The 24,594-nt window shown below is 34.3% G+C and overlaps 4 protein-coding genes across 5 annotated transcripts; 3 read left to right on the top strand and 1 right to left on the bottom strand.

The window, feature by feature from the left end:
- The first annotated feature begins 504 nt into the window (after positions 1–504).
- On the top strand, positions 505–3,097 carry LOC115706369 (photosynthetic NDH subunit of lumenal location 1, chloroplastic). 2 transcript variants are annotated; one of them, XM_030633988.2, is made up of 8 exons: positions 505–935; positions 1,035–1,134; positions 1,376–1,459; positions 1,591–1,664; positions 1,768–1,890; positions 2,373–2,444; positions 2,560–2,656; positions 2,831–3,097. In XM_030633988.2, the coding sequence occupies exons 1-8, from the start codon at positions 882–884 to the stop codon at positions 2,932–2,934; spliced, it is 708 nt and encodes a 235-aa protein (XP_030489848.2). In that variant the 5' UTR covers positions 505–881; the 3' UTR covers positions 2,935–3,097. The 2 variants fall into 2 exon arrangements, 1 of the variants encoding a protein (XP_030489848.2); XR_009684568.1 differs by having other exon boundaries at positions 735–935; positions 2,560–2,757; positions 2,831–3,065.
- A 213-nt stretch (positions 3,098–3,310) lies between these two features.
- LOC115706368 (ABC transporter B family member 6) lies at positions 3,311–11,349 on the bottom strand. The gene is made up of 11 exons (XM_030633987.2): positions 10,500–11,349; positions 8,949–9,003; positions 8,665–8,840; positions 8,326–8,526; positions 7,899–8,158; positions 7,489–7,799; positions 7,165–7,385; positions 6,705–7,045; positions 5,750–6,531; positions 5,406–5,647; positions 3,311–5,132 (listed from the first exon to the last, which is right to left on the bottom strand). The coding sequence occupies exons 1-11, from the start codon at positions 10,899–10,901 to the stop codon at positions 3,906–3,908; spliced, it is 4,218 nt and encodes a 1,405-aa protein (XP_030489847.1). The 5' UTR covers positions 10,902–11,349; the 3' UTR covers positions 3,311–3,905.
- A 9,938-nt stretch (positions 11,350–21,287) lies between these two features.
- LOC133037781 (uncharacterized) lies at positions 21,288–22,955 on the top strand. Its single transcript, XM_061115323.1, has 4 exons — positions 21,288–21,599; positions 21,815–21,973; positions 22,073–22,288; positions 22,389–22,955. Exons 1-4 carry the CDS (start codon positions 21,288–21,290, stop codon positions 22,953–22,955), a joined length of 1,254 nt encoding a protein of 417 aa, XP_060971306.1.
- A 64-nt stretch (positions 22,956–23,019) lies between these two features.
- Positions 23,020–24,467, top strand: LOC115703860 (uncharacterized). Its single transcript, XM_061115374.1, has 2 exons — positions 23,020–23,703; positions 23,901–24,467. The coding sequence occupies exons 1-2, from the start codon at positions 23,020–23,022 to the stop codon at positions 24,465–24,467; spliced, it is 1,251 nt and encodes a 416-aa protein (XP_060971357.1).
- Positions 24,468–24,594: the final 127 nt, after the last annotated feature.

The following is a 24,594-nucleotide window of genomic DNA, read 5'->3' on the forward strand; positions in this document are numbered from 1 at the left end:
ACACTCACGTCCCTCTCAGCATGCGCACTCGCATGCCTCTCGACATGCATGCTCGGGTACGTCTCAGCATGCGCCTCAAGACGTGCTCACGAAAAACTCAACATTGTGACACATTTGGTCATTGCAACAAGTCGACGCATCTCTTAGTGAGACAATCACCACTTAGTGAATTGTAAGGAAAGGAATCAAAAGGACAACGCATGTGGGTACAACCATGCTACCTGCAAAGCCTGGACATGGAGAGACGACCAGTAGTGGAAGCGCCTCACCTGCAAGGCCTAACATCCCGACAAAGAGTACGTTGCAGCCACTACTCCTACCCCTGGGGACCACCTGACACGTGACATCAATACATAGCGCAAAACCACCTCCTGCAACTTGTACTTGTAAGGGCAAGACGTCCTTCCTCTGTCACTTGGGGACCACTAGCGAATCATCTTGTAAACGAGCCAATAGAGCCCACTAATAAATAGCCCCATTCTCATATTTGAGGGGAATTGGAAAATTATGTAACTCTACACTTATTCAAGTAATATAAAAACACATTTTTGAAGCTCTGAGATTCATGTATAGATAGTTTGCCTTTATGTTCATTATGTTTGATTTCATCTTGAATATTTTTTAGTTGACAAGCTCTCTGTTCCCAAATTGGTACATTAGTTTGTAAGAAAGTCACGTGCCTATCTCGTGAGAGAGGTCTCGAAGACATGTCACGAAAACAAACTTAGTGAATTATCTAATCCAAATTTCTTCGAACGAAAAACATACATAACATATCCAAGTCCAACTATGACTGACACTAAAGCCAAACTCCAATCTTCCCAATTCTGAAATCCACCATATATTCATATTCCTACTGTAATCATCAAATCAACTCAACCATGGCAGTTTCATCACTCTCATTGACCTGGGTCTCCACTCCTCTCTATAACAAGGTACATAGATTATTCACCCTATTTCTTTATCATTACCACACCATCAACTCAAGTATGTATTCTCAAAACTTATCAATATCAATTTAACGCTGCTTGTAGTTGAATTCCGCCCATTACAACGAGTTACCACGGCCTAATTCTTCATTATTTTCGTGTAACAACATTTCATGCTCAAAAGACCCAACTTCCAATGAAGAAGGTAACAAGAAAGTAACTTAATTTCCTTGCAGATTTTCTAGGTTTATTAAAATAAAACCAATATGGCATAAACCCAGACCAGATTCTTGAGAATTCGGTTCTAGAATCACCCATTATGTTAGAAATGGGTTTTGTCTCAAAATGCAATTATTAATGGCAAATTTATAGGTGCATAAGCATGCTTGCTTTAAATTCATGGGTTTTGTAATGTTTCTAATGCTTATGACTTGAATCAAATTTAGACCGTACCAAGAGGAGGACTCTACTGTTGGGAGTAGGAGCACTAACCTCAAGTCTTTTTCAAGCAAGTCCACTCTTTGCCCAAGGTATTGATCATTGTTGATATAGCTATCATTAAGGGAAAACAATCTACTTGCTTATGTTAAAAACATCTTAGATAGCATTTTTTATAAAACAAAATTTTCAAAAGTCTAAACATTGGTTTATTCTTTTGCAGAGATACCAGCAAATTATCGAGCTTTTGTTGACTCTTCAGATGGGTATTCTTATTATTACCCTTCGGATTGGAGGGTAAGACAATAAATTCAAAATGGTAAAAATTTGGATTAAATGGATTTTATAATACATTTTCTATCATAAGATGATAACCATCTCTAGTTTCTTGATTGTTCAGGACTTTGACTTCATGGCACATGATTCTGCTTTTAAGGACAGATATCTACAGCTCCAGAATGTTAGAGTAAGATTCCTACCAACAGATAAGAAAGATATCCATGACATGGGTCCAATGGAAGAGGTAAGTAGTTACTAATTCTCTAGTTGGGGGAAAATGGAATTTCAAAGAACTTTAGTATCTTAATGTCTAGAACAACTATAAATTTATTCATAAAGATGAGACATTAAAAAAAACATTATTTCTTTTGTTAAGCGATCTGCAAACAAGGCCGCACACTGTGTTGCGAGAAAGTCTTGTTTTCTGTCAGGTTGTATCTTTAGTCAGGTTGTATCTTTAGTGAGCTTAATGCTCCTTCAGATTTATTATTTATTGTATGGATAAACGTTCTTTTTAAATAAAATCTTTCTCCATTCAAAAAAAAAAAACAAACATGATCTAGAATTTTAAGAAAATGCTTTCCTTCATCTTTTTTACACAAAATTTTTGTTTTATAAAATCTAAAATCCAAACAAAGATTAATAATATGGCTTGTTCAATGTTTTTCTCAAACAAGTATAGTTATGTCACTGACTAGCTTTCTTTCTCTCCATTGAATCAAGTAGATCATTCCTGATTTGGTGAAACATAGATATGCTGCACCTAGTCAAGTAGCCACAATATTTGACATGCAGGAGGTAATTTATCAATTTTCATTATTTTCAAATGGAAATATTTCACCTTTCGGTTTTATTTTTGGTTACAAAATATTGAAAACTCTTTACAAACTGAGCCTAAATTTTATACATGCAGAAAAGCGTAGACGGGAAGAACTACTACACCGTTGAGTTTCAACTTACATCTCGAATCTTTGCAACAACTTCATTTGCTACCATAGCCATAGGAAATGGTGATTAACAAACATACCCTATAAAGTGTAGTCCACAGACTTTTTAACTGTTATATTACAAAAGAATCACTTCATAATAGGCCTTTTCTTTTCTTCAGAGAGTAAGATAGGTTGAAACTTTAGTTGTCTAGTTTCATAGGATTATCATAACTTGGGTTGTAATTATTTTGACAGGAAGATACTACACACTAATTGTTGGAGCCAATGAAAGACGCTGGAAAAGAGTCCGAAACAAGCTCAAAGTGGTTGCAGACTCATTCAGGGTGTTGGATATTTAAGACCATAATTCTCCATCTGTGTTATCATTTATTCTTCATGCTAATTAATCACCATTCATGTATATAACATATGTAATTGTACTGATCGTCTTTTTATGATTGCATTAATCAAATGCAAAAATTCAGACAAAGGAGTAATAATAATTAAAATCACCCATGAAAATTATTGTCACTTCTGTATAAAAACGGCCAAGAAGGTTGAACAAATCTTTTTCCCCTACTAAAGGGCATTTTACTTTCAATTAATGAAAAGATTAATGTTACTAAACATGTGTCTAACATAACAGTGATGTGAAATTTTATAGTACACAATTAGAATTAAAATCAGATCCAACATATTATAATTTAATAAATGGAAGTACCTTATAGCAACACATTCTAAAAAAAGAATAGAGAATAGGCATTAAATTATCTGTATATTTACAAAGTTACAAGAGTTCTATTTTCCTCCTAACTTTTAACAGTTTTCACAAATGGAAGAAAATTTTACACAAAATAATAAATTCATCCAAACTGTAGAGGAGCCATGTCAAAAACGTTCACTAGAAATTTAAGGGAAAGAAACCCACACCTCACCAAAAACTATAACTAGCTCCATCCACCTCATTTTCTGATTGAAAAACAAATCAAATATACCACAGGAGACAGCACAACCGATCCGATGATGCCTGCCTCCAAAAGAATAAGAATCCAGCCCTGAGTAGAGAACCCCGGACTGAACCAAACTCCAAAACCCTATCTCTAAAGCCTACATTTCATCAACACTATAACTATGCTGCCGCTTCTGTGCATTCTGCCCACTCATCCTGCCATATAAACATCGCTACACGTGTCATTGTTCTCCTTCTCCCTCTACCCCGTTGCAGGAAATCACCACCAGAGCCAGCAGGTTAAGGCATTTCCACCATTTCAAAATAAGAACGAGGAGAGCACAGATAAAACTGAACATTAGTTCCGTGGATCACAAAATCCTAAATAAGTCGATGAGGACGCAACTTCCCAAAGTGAGGTTGCGTCAATTGTACATATAGGCCATTCTTCGCGATCAATGTATCACGGGTCCCTTCTTCTACAATTCGACCTCCATTAAGAACTACAATATTGTCGACATGCCTCATCATTGCAGCTCTATGAGCTATCAAAATGGTTGTTTTGTTCCCCATGATCAGCGTATCAAGAGCCTCTTGCACGACACGGCTAGATTCAGATTCAATGGACGAGCTTGCTTCATCCAACAATAAGATGGGTGCATTCTTAAGCACAACCCGAGCAATAGCAATTCTCTGTTTCTGTCCAGGAGTCAAGTCTACTCCTCTCATCCCCACATGTGTGTCATAACCATGAGGCAAGCTACTGATGAAATGGTGGGCATTAGCTATTCTTGCAGCCTCCTTCATCTCAGCTTCACTAGCATTATGTCTTGCATAAATGATATTTTCCCTTATGGTTGTTGAGAAAATAATGGGTTCCTGCTGGACAAGACCAAGGTGATTCCGTAACCATCTCAAATTATATTGTTTCAAATCTCTCCCATCTAGTAACACCTGGCCAGCAACTGGATCATAAAATCTCTCAATCAAATTTATTATAGTGCTTTTTCCGGATCCTGAAACACCTACTACAGCTATAGTTTGCCCACCATTGACTTTGAGACTGAAATTGCTAAGCACCAACACCTCTGGGCGAGTTGGATAACAAAAATCAATATTTTTCAGTTCAATGCTTCCATAAACATTAGGTGGCTTCAATGCTAAATTATCATCTGGGTCAATTTTAGGCACTCGATCAATGATTTCAAACACTGAAATCAGAGATTTACGTCTCTTAAGTATGTATGGAGCCAGTCCAAACGGCTCCACCAGCGCAAATGTTGCAAAGGAGAAAACCATGTACTCCTTGAGAGCAGTAGATAGATCCATATATTGTCTTTTCACAGAAAAGGCAGTATACCAGAGGAGAAGTGCATTACTAGCGAAAAGAAGAAACTGTGAAAAGCCGAATGCAAAGCCAATAGCCATTCCTTTGAGGAAACTCTGTGTAAATATTTTTTTTAACTGCAGTCTGTAGAGCTCCATTACCTTGTTACCAGCACAGAATGCTACAACAGTGTATATGTTTCTAACAGCATCCTCAAGAACCAAAGATGCCTTCCGATGCATTTCCTGGATGCCCCTAGAAAATCCAGCAAGCCATAATTTCTGCAATAATTTATATTGGAAAATGTTAAATAATGAAAAAGAAACAACAAAGCAAATGATGGTTGTTCATATAAACAACAGCAACAACAAAGGGTTACCGCAGAACATGTCTTTTTCTTTTTTAATCTCTCTTTTTTCTTTCCAGAAGTTGATAAAAGCACTTTACAATTAGACTAATGATAAGAAAAATAAAACTGTCATAGTTCATCTAACAACAAAAATAGCAATTTTATTTTTATTTTCTTCGATATATATAAAGTACACGTGATAAACCTGTGCAATTGCAGAAATGGTGAGAAATGGAAGAGTAGCCAAAGCCACCAGAGCATATCGCCACTCTAGCAGCATCCCAATTAGAACAGCCACAATAACAGCAGCACTGTCCTGTATAAAAATGGAAAGCCGGTTACTAAAAGCAGCTCGCACAAATGTAGCATCATTTGCCAGGCGCATGGATAAGGTATCAGCACTGTTTTCCTCTTCATCAAACCATCCAACTTCATTGCGAAGCATCGCTGTGACAAGATTAAAACAGATAAGGTAAAGTGCATACAAGTAATCTCAAGAACATTGAAACAAAGTTTAAGAAAAAGAGAATGAAAGAAAGAGACGCACACCTGAGAACATCATTCTTCTAACACGTTCGGTCATTTTCTCACCCATAATTCCAAAATAGAAATGCTGCAAGAAGTTGGCAACAACTGTTACTACACCCATGCAAGCAATGATCAAACACCATTTGTCTACTTCATGCCGCAAGTGATGGCCTTCATTTTTATAGTATGCTGTCACAATCAATGCGATAACATAAGCTAGAAGCGGATTAAAAGAACCAAAGATAGCAGCACCAATGCTTCCCAACACAGCATAAAGCCATTCTGCGAAACTAAGCTCAGCCAGCCTCCAAAATGATGGTGGCTCCTTTTCGGTATCCTTTGCTTCACTTGCTTTTGTTGGAATATCACCTGAGTGACTATGAGGTCGGCTAAAAGTTTGTGAATGGGATCGTTCATTTTTGGGATCAGATGTTAATAGAGGTGAAACTGGGGATTCAGGATCTGAACCATTTGATATTGGCCGTTGTGCAGAGTGAACATCAATTTTGGGCAATTCTGGTAGCCTCATTTCAAAACTATCCTGCCTTATTATTGATGGTTCCTTGTCGGATGCATCCAAGGGCTGGCCATTTTCCATCATTTTCTCTGGCGGTGGACTCCGAATATTTGGTGATTCATGTGAGTTAAAGGCCCCATCAGTGGGCCGGAATACGCCAGGTACTCTCTGAAGTGAGGGTGATTTCATCATTTTTGGAGAAGATGGTTCATGGTAGCTATGACTTGCTGAAGAATCCTTTTCAATTTGGAAGGCTGCCGTCTCCTTGTAGTTTCTCACTGGCATCCTGCATGAAGAACATAGCCAGTATGATGAACTTGCTAACAGCTAGGGAAATTAGTTATTAAAGAAACATTCTTAATCCACAACCCCAAATAGAATAACTAATTTTTGTCAGATAATTATAAACCTTTGATGATGTAAGCAAAAGCATAGTGATAGTATTCTCTTGAATCATACCTCCGAGGAAGTTTTGCAGCTTCTTCACATTTAAGGAGCTCAGCATATAGACCATCAAGGGTTAATAATTCATCATGCGTGCCCATTTCAACAAGTTGTCCCTCTTCCATCACGGCTATGTAATCAGCATTCTTTATAAGACTGAGCCGACGGGCTATTATTATAGTTGAGCGCCCAAGCATGAGGAGATCCAAAGCCTCCTGAACAGACCTTTCAGCTTCAAAATCGAGTCCACCAGTGACCTCATCAAGCAAAAGAATTGAAGGATTTAAAAGCACAGCCCTAGCAATCGAAAGCTTAATCTTCTGTTCTTCTGTCAGAGGTAAACCAGCTCTCCCAACCTGATAATAAACAGAACCTCAAAACATACAAAACAAATGCCAAAAACCAGAAGAAAAAGGGAAAACACAATTTTTCAAAACAAAGTTACTATGACATTTATCTGTCCTCCAGATTATACCTGTGTTTCGTATCCTTTCTCAAGTGAGCTAATAAATGTATGTGCATGTGCTATCTTAGCAGCCTCTTCAATTTGATCACATGTAGCATCCCGCCCATATGCAATATTATCTCTTATGCTCAAACTTAGCAAAGCAGGCTCCTGAGTGACTAGTCCTATCTGGCTTCTAAGCCATTCTAATTTCAAGTTTTTTATATTTTCTCCATCCAAAAGAACTTCCCCTGCACCAACAAACAAAAAGAAGATTGACATGTGCAACAAGAAATTTATCGCTAATGGTCTTGGCAAAACCTTAAATAATTTAAGCCCAAAGTAACAACATACCTAATGTAGGATCATAAAATCGCTCCATAAGTGGGATAATACTGCTTTTTCCAGATCCATTTCTGCCAACAAGTGCCACTGCTTTCTTAGCAGGTACAGTGAGGTAAAAACCACTCAAAATAGGGATCTCGGGACGAGAAAGATAACTGAAATATACATTCCGAAACTCAATGTTTCCTTGAACAGGTGGAAGAGTAGTTCCTTCTTGATTAACAGTAGAAGATGACCGACTAATCATCTCATAAAGTCTATAAGCAGCAATTCTCCCTTGATCAAATGAATAGAAGTTTGTCGCTGCTTGATTCAACCCGCTACAGATAATCAGAAGAGAGTGCATAAAATAACATCAGAGACAGTGGTTGTGCTCGCAAGAAGAAAAATAAAAGTAGGAAAAGAATTAAGAGGCTTACAGGCCACTTAAAATTACAGCAAACAAGGCTGTTACAATTTCACCACCATGAGCTTGTCCTTTCACAACAAGGAACCTCCCAACCCACAGTTGTAGAGCACACGAACAAATTGCAAGCCCATACGTAAATCCAAGTCCAAGTCCTTGGACAAGACTTATAAGTATACCATATCTCAGAGTTGCTTGTAGTGATGTCGCATAAGAATACTTAGCCAGTGTTTCATTTGTAAATGCGTACAATGTCCTAATATACGAGACAGCCTAAATAATGGACAAATCATTCACATTTCAGCAACATAGGATTTCACTACTTTGTCAATTTATCACAGCTAAAATAATAACTCTCTCAATAATTTTGTCCACCGGAATAAAATCTTTATTTCTAAGTAAACATTTATCTGCAAAAGATATAATGCACAAAAACAAACCTGTTCAGCAATGCTAGCTGCTTCAGCATATGCATCTTGAATATTCTCAGCAAGCCTGTGGAGAAATATGTTTGATATTCCTCCGGCCGCAACAATAAATGGACCAGTGGCCAATGTTATGAGTGCAATCTGCCAACAGTTGACAAATCCAATAACAAGACCAGCGAAAAATGTAGCCATGTTGTGAACATAATTTCCAACCTGTAATCAAAGAGAAACACAGACTTTAGACAAGAAATTTGAATCAACAAATCATATAGAAAGCTGAAATTTTTCATAACAAATAAAAATTCCCAAAAGGGAACATGAGCTAGCTAATATAAATTAGCATAAAATTACCTTTTCACTTAAAGCGGACTGAATGAGCAGCACATCACTCAAAACTTGGCTCACAATATCTCCATTGTTGCCATAGGTATCAAAAAAGCTCATATCCTGGTTGAGTAATACTTGCACATATTTTGACCTGATGACAGCAGTCTGTCGTTCTCCAGTCAAAATCCAGCAAGAGACCTCTATAACACAGAAGAAATTAGTACATGTGGATAACGCAAAAATCAACTATGATACACTAGCACAAAGGCAGTAACACAACTGGTCTTTTGACAAAGTTTAAACCTTACCAATCCAACCGGCACAAAAAACAGCCACAGCAATGTGAACAATGGTTAACGCAAGCTGCAAACGAAACAAAATTGAGTTGCGGATATAAGATTCGTACCTTGCAATTCCAGTTCACTCATAAAAAAAAACATTGACTAATAACTAAAATTCCAATAGGACAGAAAGAAAAACATATAAAGAAGGAGAATCTAAAGCTCATGTAAAATTGAAAACACCCATTTCTATTAGTAAACCTATCAGAATCTAAATGATTCTACACGTAATCCTTTATTAATTGCTAGACATCCACTTGCTTTCGTCATAAATTTCTACAAACATACTATTGCAGACTGACATTTTCACAGATTAATAAAGGCCAGCTTTCACAAGCATGAGTTATATGCTTTCTCCCTGCAGCCACCATTACCCTAGCTCCACCCATGAATAATCAACCTAGAAAAGACTAAATAACAAGATAATTACTAAGCTTTAATAATTACAGGGCCCGGACATTACTAAACAAAATGCTTAATAGTTCATACTGATTTCCTGCCCTCCCAGGCTCCCACCCTTAAAAATGCTATTATGTAGAAACAATTTTCTTTTCTAGATATTTGTGGGTATATTCAAACTCCACCGCGATTTCACCACCGAAACGAACACTATTTCGAAATAAGTAATAAAATGTGTATTACACAGTGGCGAGACATTTTTCTCAACCAGTTATGTTTAATTGTTTATTTGAGATGGACCCGTTATTTCAAAAAGAGTAATGATATGTGCACACACAAATTACACAAACTTGACACTCACTTATGAGCAAATTATTTTAACCAATCATATTCATTTTATCAATCGAACCCCCTACATAGCTTAAGTGTGTTTTTAAAGAATAAACTTTCAATTCTTCCAGAGAATATGACAAGCAGAACCATAGAATTCTCTATGCTAACTACTAATGTAAGAAGTTCTAGTCTGAACAAGATCAATATACATTCTTAAAAAGGAAAAAAAAAAATTAATAGAAAGGATGCTTACACAAATGCCACTGTCGCCCAAGCAACATTGCATTTCATTTAATAAAACAATACACGGCATTACCACCAGCAGTAAATGTAATCATCAGAGGGTACCACAATATAAGTTTTTAACTTCAACAACTAACCAAAAAACTCATTTTTGAGCACACAATACTAATTTCTGATGATGCTTCTAGCTAAGTTGAAAAGGGTGAAGTTTCTAATCTGCCAAACAACAAGAACCTAGAAACGTCAAAGTCTTAAAATATATTTCCACTTCATACATTTCCCAGAAATCAAACAAAATAATTATGCAAAACTAATAACTGGAACGGCTAAACAAACTCCATTTAGAATACGATACAGAAATTGAGGATACTAGTAGCTTAGTTAATAAACTTTGAAGTATTTCACGTCTAAGTCCAAAATTATTTCTGCTTAATATACTTTACACGAAAACAATAGAAACCCAAATGCAAAAGCCCAAAAGGATTAAATCCATAAGGTTTCAGCTAAAAAAAAGAAAAAAGAAAAAGAAAAATATGAGCTTACGTCGATGAACTTATCATGCTGTAGTGCAGCGATTTGCTTCTCCGTCAAGTTGGGGTCATCGTGGCCGATCCAAAGGACCTGAATGATCTTAGCGAAGTAGTGCAAGTAAACAACTAAAGCGGCACCATGAGCAGCAGCTGCTAATGATCCAACGAACATAAGCACCCAATCTAGCCGGTCGGCACAGGCAAACAAACGCGAGAAAGGTACAGCAGCTGGCGGAGGCTCCATCTCTTCTGGCTCCTCCATCTCTTCCTCCGGCTCCATCGGCTGACCCGACGTCTCGGCACTTACGTCCAAGTACGGCGACGGAGATTCCGGCGGTTCCGATACCTCCGAGACTGGCGTCAACGGCTGTATATGAGGAGGGGACCATCCAAACAGCCCCCTCGAGATCATCATCTTGCTTGACCAAATAACGAAATTCTCACTCGCTCTTCTTCTTCTTCTTCAAGCTCGGAATCAAAATTCGTACGAATCCCGCCCAAAAGCCCTAATTATAATCCTCTCTGTCTCTATATTTAGCGGATCTGCTACTAAATTTTAGAGGCACACAGAAATCGGAACCCTAAAAAAATTTGAAAAAAAAAAATAAATAAAAAAAAACGCTTTTTGTTCAATGAGTGTATTTTGTGCGCTGCTTTTTTATTTTTCTTTTCATTATTTTTAATTTAATTTTATATTTTAGAGAACAAAAGGTTCGTTTCGTTGCAGGTGGGTGGGGACTGAGTCAAAGAAGGCAGAGAGAGAGAGAGAAAGCTCAAACAGAACAATTGACTCACCTCAGCTCCAGCCACACATAAACAAAAATCACGACCAAATTAAAATAAATAAATAAATGTAATTCTTTAGGAATTCTTGTTCTTCCTTCTACTATTCTATTATTAATTCTCTTTGCTTATTTTATTACAATAACACCTTACTATGTCAATATAAATTATTTGAGAAATGATATGGCCGATCACTATATCTATTCAATTCTTTTTTGTTTCCTTTTTTTATCACATTTATTTAGTAAAATTATTGTTGTTAGAAAAAAAAAAGAGGATTTTTTTTAGTTTTAATCAAAAAAAAAAAAATTACGAAAATACTTTTAGCTGGCCAATTAAACAAATATACCGCCAAAATAAAAAAAAAATTACGCAAATACCACTTAGGCTTCAATCCAGGATCCATGCTTTCTGGGCAAATATCGGCAACCACGCAGTAATCAAACGCAACCGAAACGAAAAATTCAACCAGAAAGAGAATCACCATTAATTCCGACGACTTTACCTGAGAACACGACCAGAATCAATCAAAATAGGAGTTCTTTCGAATTCATGAAAAAAAAAGTGTAGAAAAACTACTACGAAACTAAAACTCAACTGGAAGTCTAGTTTAATTTGCATAAAACTAATGTTGTGACTTTAATTTTCACATCCATGAAATGCAGATCTCAAAAAGTTAGCTAGAGTTCCCAAACAATCCAACTCAAGTATAATAAAAAAAAATTACATCAATACTATAGTAAAATATTTATCCTGGTGTATTTTCGTTGTTTTCCAAATTTCTAATGGTGAATTTGTTCATATTTAATCATGAAGAGACATGTAGATAGAGTTACGTATGTGGGAACACTGTTCTGATTTTTAATATTTCATAACAGTTGCATTAGAGTTGCATGAACATTTTGCTAACAGTTATTTCGTCTAATTGAAACCTTCGTCTAGTGCAACCTTCAGCCAACCACCCAAAAACCTTCGTCTGATTGAAATCTACTTCTAATGCAACATTCGGCCAACCATCCAACAACCTTCCTCTGATTGAAACTTCATTTAATGCAACCTTCGGCCAACCATCCAGCAACCATAGTCTAATTGTGTAAGTGATAGTGTAAGAGGTAATTTTTTTGATAGTGTAAGAGGTATTTTGGTATTTTGGTAATTAAAAACACATAAAAAGTATAAATATTGTTCACACCTTATGGAGGTATTTTTGTAAATAAAGCGTTAATTTATATTTTCCATGTAATAATTCCAAAAAAATATATTATTAATCGAATTTGAAAGGACTATACACTTCATTCCGTGTAGCTAAGGAATGGTGGATTTAAGAGGATTCTCTACTTTCATTTTTCTCATCCACTTTTCTCATCGTTGGGGACTTTGTGAGTGTTTTGTTGATGACTGGTATTTAAAATAGACGAGCTATGTTGTAGGTAACTATTATTGATTAGATTTTGAGCTTTCTTTTTATGCTCTCAATAAAAGTACTAACATATATATCCAATTCTTTTGGTAATTAGGAAAATAAGAGAGATTGAAGATGGAAAATAATAAATAAAAAGAAATGAAGTACATGTACTCAAATTTCGTCTAAGATCTTGTAGAAGCACCTTATGACAGTTATTGGATACAATTAGATTTACAGGAAGAAACAAGACCTTGATGGTAAAGTTTAGTGTTACAAAATGATTATACTTAAATAGAAGGTGTGGATTATGAAAAAACTTTTATCCTACTAGCCATGCTCAAATCAATCTGCATCATCCTATCCATAGTGGCCGCTCTCGACTATGAGATCTGAAAAATGGACGTCAAGATTATTTTCCTTAACAAAAAATTTGATGAAGTCATTTATATGGATTAGCCAAAAGGCTTTGCAATAATCAAACAAGAAAAAAAAAGTTTACAAGTTAAATAGGTCTATCTATGGACTTAAGCATGCTTTTTGTTCTTAGAATATTAAGTTTGAAGAAATAAATAAGCCATATGTTTCAAACAAAATATTAATGAACCTTGTGTTTACCAATTAAAGAAAATTTTAACAGTGGTACTCCTAGCCCTTTATGTAGATGATATCTTACTCATCAAAATCAATATTAAGAAATTATAAAAATGTAAAGGAATGGTTGAGCACTCAATTTCACATGAAGGATTTGGGTAAAGCAAGTTATGTTTTTATCACCAAAATTATAAGAGAGAGAAATAACAAACTCTTAGCTCTCTCAAGCAACTTACATTGATAAGATACTTGAGTGATGAAATCCAAGAAAATACGGTTAGATAAACTGATGTTAGTTAAGTCTTGTTGGTTTTGGTTGTTATACTTTTTGCTATAACAAGTGTTCATTCTTTAGTTTGTTTCTCTTTCTTGAACTGTATATATACTGAGCTAGAGCTCCTTTTCTATTCAATGAAAATCATTTCCTTCAATATGTTTTACACTCATATAATGGTATCAGAGTAAAAAAAAAATTCTCTCTCTCTCTCTCTCTTGGTTTTCGATCTTTTTCTTCTTGCTTCCACATTGTCTTCTTCCCTGGCTTTCCATGGCGTAAGTGAATGCTCTATCTGAACCAGCTACTCCAGCTGTGATTTTTCATCCCGTGTTCTTCTCTCACAAGCTCTCTGTCAAGCTCGATAACAATAACTTTCTTCTCTGGAGACCTCAAGTGCTCTCCGCCATTCAAGGTTATAATCTTTAAGATTACATCTCAGATCAGCCTCCTCTAGCTAAATTCCTCTCATATCAAGATCGAGTTATGGATATTGTTAATCCTCTGTTTACTCAATGGGAGCAACAATATCAGCTTCTCTACTCTTGGCTCCTTTCATCCATGACTGAAAAAGTTCTTACTCATGTTGTTGGAAGTCACACATATGCACAAGTCTAAAACACTCTTCAGGTATACTTCTCTACTCAAATGTATGCATTGCCAATTCACTAATCAATTACAAACTATCAAGAAAGGAGTTCTGCCTATCAAATATAATTTGTTGAGAATCAAGACTGTTGCGAATCGTCTTAGTTCAATTGGTCACCGTGTCATTGTGAAAGAACATATTTTTGCCATCTTCAAAGGTCTTCCTGCAGAGTACGATACCTTTGTAATCTCCGTAAATTCCAGAAATCAACCTTACACTGTAGCTGAAATTGAGTCTCTTCTTCTCTCTCAAGAACACTGTATGGATAGTCATCAACACGATCTTGGCTCTACAAATGTTGCTATGTATCAAAATTCTCGCAATAGACCCTCTTATCTTGTTCCTACAGATTCTCGATCCAACTTTAATCCTCACCCTATGCCTCCTGATTTTGGGTGTGGCCATTCTGTATGGAATCCCTATCCTATTCCTCCCCGTGGAGGTTCCTTCTCTTCTCCTCCTCCTTCAGTTGGTAGGGGTAACACTCAAAATTCTTCCTCAAATGTTGCTACTATCACCACTGGCTCACGTCCCATATGTCAACTTTGTTCGAAACCTAGTCATATGGAAACACACTGTTATCAGCATTTTAATATGGAATTTCCTAGAATTGGAGCTGCCAATATGGATCATCTTACTGCCAACATAGCTACATCATATTATTCTTGATCCATCTTGGTATTCGGATGTATGGAGTATACATTGGAAGGGACAGATATTGAACTTGGATAAGATATCATAAACTTACCGTTATATCTTTCTAAATCAATATCAATGGTTGATCTTGTTGGAAATTATTTTACCAGGATCTTAGATCTACTCACAAGTATGTTAATTAACACACTAAATATGAACTTTCTAAAACGATGAAATAAACACATCTAAAGTTTAGTAAACCTTACATTGGGTGCAGCGGAATAATATGACTCCTTCCGTTCAGATATCTAGCCTTTGATTCCTTTTTGTAGCAGAGCATTATCAATATCTGAACCTGGATCTCTTTCTCTGATTCTTTAGTGCTGAAACTCCTTCTTGCTGAAAGTCTTTCTTCACGATCTTCCTCACTATGATTGAGGTATCACTTTCTGTGTGTGTGCACTATTCTCACACTAAGAATTTCAAAATTGAAGAGGGAAATAAGAGAGCAAGGTGGCGGCTAAAGATAGGGAGAGAGAGAGGCTCAATTTTTCTGAATGAAAAGTCAGAAGGAAAGTGTAATTTTCCTGAAGCCTTCACTATCTATTTATAGCATTCCACTAGGGTTAGGTTTGAATTATTTGGCATTAAAATAATAAAAATATCAGTTTAAATTTCCTACAAAAGTGGCCGGCCATGCAATATGGATTTGGGCCTCACTTTTTGCAATTTTGCAGTTTTATCTTTTCTGCATCTGATTTTCTCAAAAACGCCAATTTTCTAATTCAACCATTTAAATGCCAATTCTAACTATTTAATAACTATAAATAATTATTAAATAATATTGTCATTTATCATATTTATTAATTGAACCATACAAAGTATCATAATTAACAAATATGCCCCTAAAACTCTTATTTACAATTTCGCCCTTACTTAGTGAAAAATTCACAAATAGACATAGTCTAATTTGAGAATTATAATTGATTAATCAAAACCAATTATATGAGTCTTACAAGCAATATTATCTCAACTAGTGCGGGGACCATGGGTCTATATAACCGAGCTTCCAATAAGTAGATCAAGAATTTATTACTAAAATTCACTAACTTATTAATTCTTCGTTGAATCCACGCATAGAACTTAGAATTGCACTCTCAGTATATAGAATGCTCTATATGTTCCACCATATAGACACATCATTAGTTATCCATTGTTATAATCCTAATTTGATCAATGATCCTCTATATGAATGATCTACACTGTAAAGGGATTAGATTACCGTTACACCCTACAATGTATTTAATCCTTAAAACACTTAACCCCGTATAAATGATATTTCAGCTTATGTGAAATGAGATCTCCACCATTTATTTTCGTTTGGTCAAGCTCGAAGGAGATCATCCTTTACTTACTATTCGCTAGATAGAAGCTATAGATTTCATGTTTATGTTAGCGCTCCCACTCAATTGCACTACCGTGTTCCCAAAATGTACGTATCACCCTGACCTGAAAGTAGGCTTAACTAACAAATCAAAGAACACGAATAGCCTCTTGAGATTGAGCCTAATCATAACAGGATTAAGAACATTTGATCTAGGATCAACTAGGCGATATTGACTTGAATAGATTTTACGGTAAGTTTAATAAATCTAAGTCAAAGTTCAATATCGGTCCCTTCCGATGCATACTCCATGCATCCAACCTGAGCTTTACTTTAACCAATGCTCTGGAAAGATCATAGCATTTCTCCAAATGCAAGTAAACTCTGTTGTAGATTATCATATCAGTAAAACCATATGTCTGATAAATCTAGGAAACTTTATTCACATAGTCATGTTTACTTTCCAATGTGTTGACAGCACAATAAACAGGATCAAGTATGTGAAAAGGGTTTCAGATGAATTCATACATTATGTATGTTGTATACCGAAATGGTACGTTTTACATTTATCAACTCGCAAGCGCACGAATCTTTATTGTAGTATGGAGATTGTGAAGAACGAGGTCGAACCCATGGGAATTGCGTGAGATCGAAGAAAATACTTATTTAATCTAAGCTATTACAACTCTAACCTAGTCCCGAAAATGGTGAGGTTTTTGGTAATAAAATAAAATAAAATATTTAAATAGTAAAAATGACAGTAAAATGACAGTAACAGGTATTTTCAGTAATATTTGGGATATTATTAAGGGTTCAGCTTCCACTTAAGTATATATAAAAATATTTATCTTTATATTGATTCTCATCATTTAACCAGTAATCAAACCAATTATTTTCTAATAAAAAATAGATTTTCCTTCGCTTTAAAATTATAACTTCTAAGCATTAAATGTGAAACAATTTAATGTAAATACAAAAAATCAAATAATATTATTTTTAATAAAATATAGAAGCAAGCATTAATAATTTCTAACTATCAAAAATACGTGATATTAAAGATGAAAGAAAATTATTTTAAGAAGCGAAAATCATAAGCATATATTGTAGTGAGAATCAAAATAAAAATAAATACTTAATTAAATACACTAGGTTTCATCGTCCACCTTAATAATAAGGGAACTTAGAAACCCATAAGAAAATTAACTAAGAAAAGCGGTAAACTAACTGAGCGTTTTCTCTGAATTTTTCTGTCTGAAACTCTGAAACTGTAACTGAATTCTAAAAACCTAAGCTTCTATTTATAGAAGGGTAAAAGGACTAATGCGCAATTAAACTTATTACAAATTGCATGTGGGTAAAAATATAAATACGAAAAATTATAACCGGAGTGCCACGTGTCAAGCTCGGATTGGTGGCTTTGGTGTGCAACTTGACACGTGGCGAGAGGAGAGAAAGCCACGTGGAAAGTGGTTGGGCTGCTGAAGGGAGGCGGTCATAGAGGAAGGCCAGCCTCGTGGCTGGCGAGTGCAGCAAACGAAAGGCCCAGAAGGGGCCGTGCGCTCCACGCGCGCGTGAGGAAGAATAGGGGGACAATCCCCCTGGTGCGCCTGTCGTGGGCCTGCGGAGCGAATCCCAGCTCGCCACATGGCAAGCATGTCGGCTGGGAAGGAAAATGGGTTGAATGGGCTGCCTTCTTGGGGTGCTCTTCTTGGACTTCAAAAATGCTATTTTTCATTGTTTTGGACCACATTTTTACTATTTTTCTTTTTCTTTTCCTTTCTTTTCACAAATGTCATTTTCTTAATCAAACACAAACAAAATTAAATCCAAATAAAATATTTTCAACACAAAATATATCACAATAATTTAAATGAAAATATTAAGATCTAATTAATTTGTATTTTTTTTTAAAATAAAAACAATGTATTTTCTTAGATTCTTTTTATTTATTTCTTTCTCTTATTTGTGTCATAAAATGTTATTTTCTTACAAAATTAACTCAACACTATAATATTTTCAAATAGAAATATATTACATTAATTTCATGAAAATATTATATAGAATTAATTTTATTTTGTATTTATACTAATAAATATGCATTTTTGACTACTTAACAATGTACATATAATCATGAAATAAATCATGTGAGCCATGCAACATTAAATGCTATTTCTGATCTATATTAATAAGTAAATCTGATTATATTGAAATGAGTTCTATTTAGGGCATAAAACCCAACAGATCTTAGGTCTATGGATCTTAATCTTGATATGCTTAGGTTCAACTTAGTTGTATTATTTATATTCTTCAAGTTGTTCGTGGATGCTAACCTATGGTTCTGACGAATATTTACATCTTGGGAACATGGTAGTTCAATTGACTGGGAGCGCTTATCATAGATATATAATCGATAGCTTCCATAAGTATTTAGAAGTGAAACGATGACTTCCTTTGAGCTTAGCTTGATAGAAATAAATGATTGAGATCTCATTTCAGTAATTATATTAGTTTACTAAAATATCATTTATAGTTAGCTAAGTGTTTTAAGGATAACATACATTGAAGGGTAGAACGGTAAATTTGTCCCTATTCAGTGTAGATCATCTACAGAGGATCTTTGACTATTAGGATTGTAACAATGGATAATCATAACGTATCTATATCATGGTACATATAGAGAGTTCTATATAATTGAGAGTGCTATTCAATTCCAAATCTATAGTGGCGCAAGGCGAAATTAATAAGTTAAGAAATTTACTTTGTAAATTCTAGAACTACTTATTTAAAGCTCGGTTATATAAGCCCATGATCCCCTTACTAATTGAGATAATACTGCTTGCAGACTCAGTCAATTGATTTTAATTAACCAATTATAATTCTAAAATTAGACTATGTCTTATTTATGAATTTTCACTAAGCAAGGGCTTAATTGTGAAGAAAAAGAGGTTTTGGGATCTATTTATTAATTAAGAGACTTCGTATGGTCTAATTAATAAATAATATAAATGACAATTTTATTTGATAATTAATTATAATTATTAAATAAATAGTTTTGGCATTTATATAATTGAATTGGAAAATATGGTATTATTGAAAGAAGAATAAGTGGTTGAAATAAAGTGGCAAAATTGTAACTAGAAACTGGTCTATTATATGGCCGGCCTTAGTGTTGATTTTTGCCAAATATTTTATTCTTTTTTAATCCATATAATTCAACCCTAAGCCCTAGTTGAAACACTATAAAAGGAACATGATGCTCTCATCTCATCCAACTATTACCTTCAACCAAATCAAACCTAGTTTTCTCTGTCAGACAACTAGTAGATGAGAGACACCTTCTATACAGTTTTCAAGCCTCCTTCATTGTTCTTCGTACTCGAGCCTATAGTGATAGAGTGTCATACCCACACATAGCAAGTCAAGTACTCAATTATAGTGAGTAAGATGGTGGTAACCAACCTGAAGGAGAGAAAGAGATCCAGGCTAAAATCTTGATAATACTCTGCGACAGAAAGGAACAAGGGTTAGAGATCTGAGCGTAATGAGTCATTATATTCCACTGCAACTAATGTAAGGTTTTCTAAAACTCTTATGTGTTTAATTTTATTATTTTAGAGATATTCATATTTAGGATGTTAATCAACATACTTGTTAGTAAATCTATATCCTAGTAAAATATTCACAACACTAAGGAAACTCTCTTTTGCACTCTTTCTATAATTTAGTGACAAATATCATCCTTTAGGATTACTTTATTTGTACTTAATAACTAGATATAATATTATTACCCTATTACAACTATGCCATCACAATAAAATTATCCTACTAATTTTTTAGTTAGGGCAACTCCAATGCTAAAACATAAATATAGTATTAAATTAAAACTAAAAGAGTACTATTTTAGCATTTTTTTTTATTCTAACCACAACACTAAAATCTATATTCTTTATTATAATGTTATTTTATTAATATAATAAAAATATTTACTTTATAAGTAAAATATTTAATTAAAAAAAATAATATTGAAGCATTTTATGGGAAAAATTACATTAAATATAAGTTTTTAAAGTGTTATTGGAGATGGTCTTAAACCTGAATATATATTAGAAAAAAAAAATTCTCTAAAACAAAATCATAACACATATGCTTACAATTATTTAACAAAATAAATAGTCATGATTATTATTTTATTTATTAAAAAAATCATGTCCTACTAATATAGACTAAGAAATAATTATTTATTTTAACTTTTATTTATACATATATATATTATTTTTATATTTTTGTAATATGATCTAAAAAATTTTAGCAAAAAATAAACGGAGAAAAATCTAATAATTTATCTAATCAATCGTTTAATAAAAAATAAATTAATTTTATTTGTTATATATTTTTTTAAATATATAAATACCACATAAAAATTATTACATTTTTCAAAATCTCATTTTTCTCTATTTTGTAGTTTTTAAATTTATTTATCTTTTTGTTTTATTTATTGTCCTCTATTTATATTGTTTTTCCTAAAAAAATCTAAAACATTAACAATTGGATGTTTATCTATTGTCATAATTTTATTATTATATTTTTTTTTCTATTTTTATCTGTTTAGTTTATCTAATAATTATATTTTTCTGTTTCTATCTATTTACTTTATCTAAGTAAATAAAAAAATTTATCAGGTTAAATATTATAAATTTAACAAACAATTAATATTTTTCTCTTTTTTTTTTTGTTTTTTTTTTTTTTGTATTTTCTAATTTATTTAGTGTACAATTTATAATTATATTGATTTATTTCTTTTTACATTGAAACAAAACATAAATAATGTGTTTTAGACTAAACTAATAATAATAATAAAAAAAATATTGTAAAAAAAACATATAAATAAAATAATTTCAATTACCATATATATAATTATTTAAATTGTTAAATAAATTCTAATTATACCTTATAATTTTGTTTTTTTAGCTCTAAGAAAAATGTTTAGAATAATTTTATTGTAATGACATAAATGTACCAATGCAATAATATTATGTCTAATTATTAAGTACAAATATATTAATATCAAAAAATAATATTATGATCAAGAACGGTCAAAAAATTGCTCAAGTGGATCTAGAGGAAGTTGAAGAGCAAGCTAAATCGTGGAATGCTGCTATAATCTGTATGATATTGGGAGTTAACCCTCCCATGACTGTGTTTGAAGGATTCATTAAGATGACTTGGGGACACCTTGGAATCGTCCAAATAGCTAGAATGGCTAGGGGGATGGTTATGGTTCGTTTCAATGATGAAGCTACAAGAAACGAAGTGGAGGCTGGAGTAGTGCAGTTTGATAGGAAGCCGATTATTACTCGACCATGGACAATAGATTTAAACTCTATTAAATTGGTAAGATTCATGCCTCTCTAGATTCGATTATTTGACCTAGGATTGCAATATTGGGGTAATAAAAGCCTCAATGCGTTAGTATTGTTGGAAAACGAATCATTGTAGACCAACACACTAAAGAACGCACTAGGGTTCAATTTGCTCAAATTCTAGCTGAAATGGATATATCGGACAATCCCCCAGAAACCTTTCAATATGTTAACGAATATGGGCAGTTTATAGAGCAGGCAATTGATTATAAATGGCTACCAGTCAAATACAAAAGCTGTGCTAGTTTTGGCCATATTGCAGCTGATTGTAGGAATGACAAAATGAAGGATAAAGTTGAGAACAAGGATAATACAAAACGAGACCAACATGAGACAACAAGCAAGGTTTTGGTTCAGAATGTTGCAGCTGCTACAAAAATTCAGCAATAGATTAAGGCAGTGGAAATGCAAGAGACTGCTGCTATTAAGAACATTTAGCAGCAGGTTAGTGCTACTGGGAAACAGCAGGTTGCTGCATCTAACAGTGGGGAAGTGAAGCATCAGGCTGCAACAATCAAGGATCCAAAAAATGATATTTCAATCAACAAGGGTACTTGGCAAACCCGTAAAAAAGCTGCCCATGGAAGAATGAAAAGCAAAAACAAGGAGCAGCAGGTGGATATTGCTACTGGGAACAGTTTCAAAGCTTCGCAAGGGCAAGTAGAAGGAGGATGCCCAATTCAGATCCTTAAAGATCAGAAAGAAAATGTTCAGGATCCCTCTCTTTTAACTTATGGATAATTGCAATTCATCTAGTTAGAATGTTAGGGGTATTAACAATAAAGATAAGCAAGCTACTGTTGCTGAATTTTGTCAAGTTAATAAGGTTGGTGTTGGTGCTATGTTGGAAACTAAGCTAAGAGGGAATAAGATTCAAGAGATGTTTGATTCTAAAATGTCTAATTGGAACTATTATACAAGTGATGTGATTGAAGGTAGAATTTTGATTTACTGGAGGAAGAATTTTGCTAGAGTAATTGTTACTGCTAAATCTCCCCAATTTGTGCATTGTTTTGTGAAAATGGCTGGCTGTGAGACAGGTTATTGTGTTTATTTTGTGTATGGTTTCAATACCATAGATGAAAGGAAGAAGTTGTGGGAAGATTTTTTAAAGATCAAGCTGAATGTGAAGCCTTGGATAGTCCTAGGAGATTTTAATGCTGTGTTCAATATTGTTGACAGAGTTGGGGGAAACTCAATCACTTTCCATGACACTCAAGATGCTTCAATGTGGCTGGTTGCTGCCAATCTTGAAGTCATTCCTAGAATAGGTTCTACTTATACTTGGACGAACAATCAAGATGGTACAATAGAATCTATTATATGATTGACCATGTTTTTGCTAATGAGGATTGGCCTAACGTGTTCCTTAACACGAAAGCCTTGTTCAAATGGGAAACAATATTGATCATTGCTCTTGCATAATAAAGAGTGGGATATCAGATAAGATAGGCTTCAAACCTTTTAGATACTATAATTTTTGGAGTGATCATCCTGAGTTCAAGGATATTGTGCTAACTAATTGGAGGAAGCCGATCAAAGCTCAGGGCATGCATGCAACTTATCTCAAGATGATGCGATTAAAGCATTGTCTTAGAAAGTTTAATCATGATCTCATTGGCGATATTGTGAAGAAGTATCAAGAGGCTAAGTCTGATTTCTTAGAAGCAAGATTGCAAGCCCAAGCTCACAGTGAACCCGTGTTCCTTGATATTGAAAAGGTAGCTACAGCTAATTTCCTTGTTCAGGAAAAAATGTACTTCAGTTTTCTTCGTCAAAGAAGCAAGGTCACTTGGATCCATAAAGGTGATGAAAACTCTTCTTTTTTTCATGCTTGTTTAAAGAAAAAAAGACTTGAAAATAACATTACTAGTTTTACTAATGAACATGGAGAAATTGTTGAGAATTACCAGGAGGTGGTGAACCATTTCATTTCTCACTTTTATGGGATAATGGGGACTCGAAATCAGATTTTCCATGGCCTAAAGACAGATTGTATGTCTTATGGTCATGTTCCTGATCTTGACGAACAGCTGGGGCTTTTAAAACTGTTCTCCAACAAGGATATAAGGGATGTTTTTTTTTTTTTTTTTTTTTCTTTTCAGCATTCCAGATACAAAATCTCCTAATGTCGGCGATTTTAGTTCAGGTTTTTTAAAGAAACTTTGGCCCAAAATTGGAGCTGAAATATGTTTAGCTATCAAGTATTTTTTTTATTAATGGAAATATGCTTAACGATCTCAATTAAACCCTTATTACTCTTATTCCGAAGACAGAGAATCCTTCAAATGCAAGAGATTACAGACCAATTGTTTGTTGCTCGACGATCTATAAATGTATATCCAAGCTTTTGTGTTCTAGACTAGCCGGGGTGCTCCCTAGTTTGATCAATCAAAACCAGGAAGCATTCATCCAAGGAAGATCGATTGCCCATAATGTCATGATTCTCCAAGATCTGTTGAAGAACTACAACAAGAAAAATGGTTCTCCTAGATACTCCCTCAAAATTGATATAAGCAAAGCTTATGACAATGTTAGTTGGGATTTTTTGGAACAATTGTTGGCAACTTTCAAATTTCCCCAAAGATTTATCAAGTGGATTATGGTTTGCTTAAGGGCAACTTCCTACTCGATTGTTATGAATGGCAGGATTCAAGGCAAATTTGAAGGTGAAAAAAAGTTAAGACAAGAGGATTCTATCTCTCCTTTGCTTTTTGTTCTTATAATGGAATATCTAACGAGAAGTCTTTTTTTGGCTGCTAATAACTCTCCATTTAAATATCTTATTCAACAAAGGTACAAGAGCTTCAATAATGGCGATCAAACATACTCTGGATGAGTTTGGCATGACTTCAGGTTTGTTCTTAAATACCAATAAATCTCACGTGTATTCAGGTGTAACGTCCCCGCTTCAAGTCTCGCCTCACTCACACGCTTCTTGAGAAAACTTCCCAGGAGGTCACCCA

Source organism: Cannabis sativa, chromosome 1 (assembly GCF_029168945.1).
Source record: "Cannabis sativa cultivar Pink pepper isolate KNU-18-1 chromosome 1, ASM2916894v1, whole genome shotgun sequence".
NCBI classification, from domain to species: Eukaryota; Viridiplantae; Streptophyta; class Magnoliopsida; order Rosales; family Cannabaceae; genus Cannabis; species Cannabis sativa.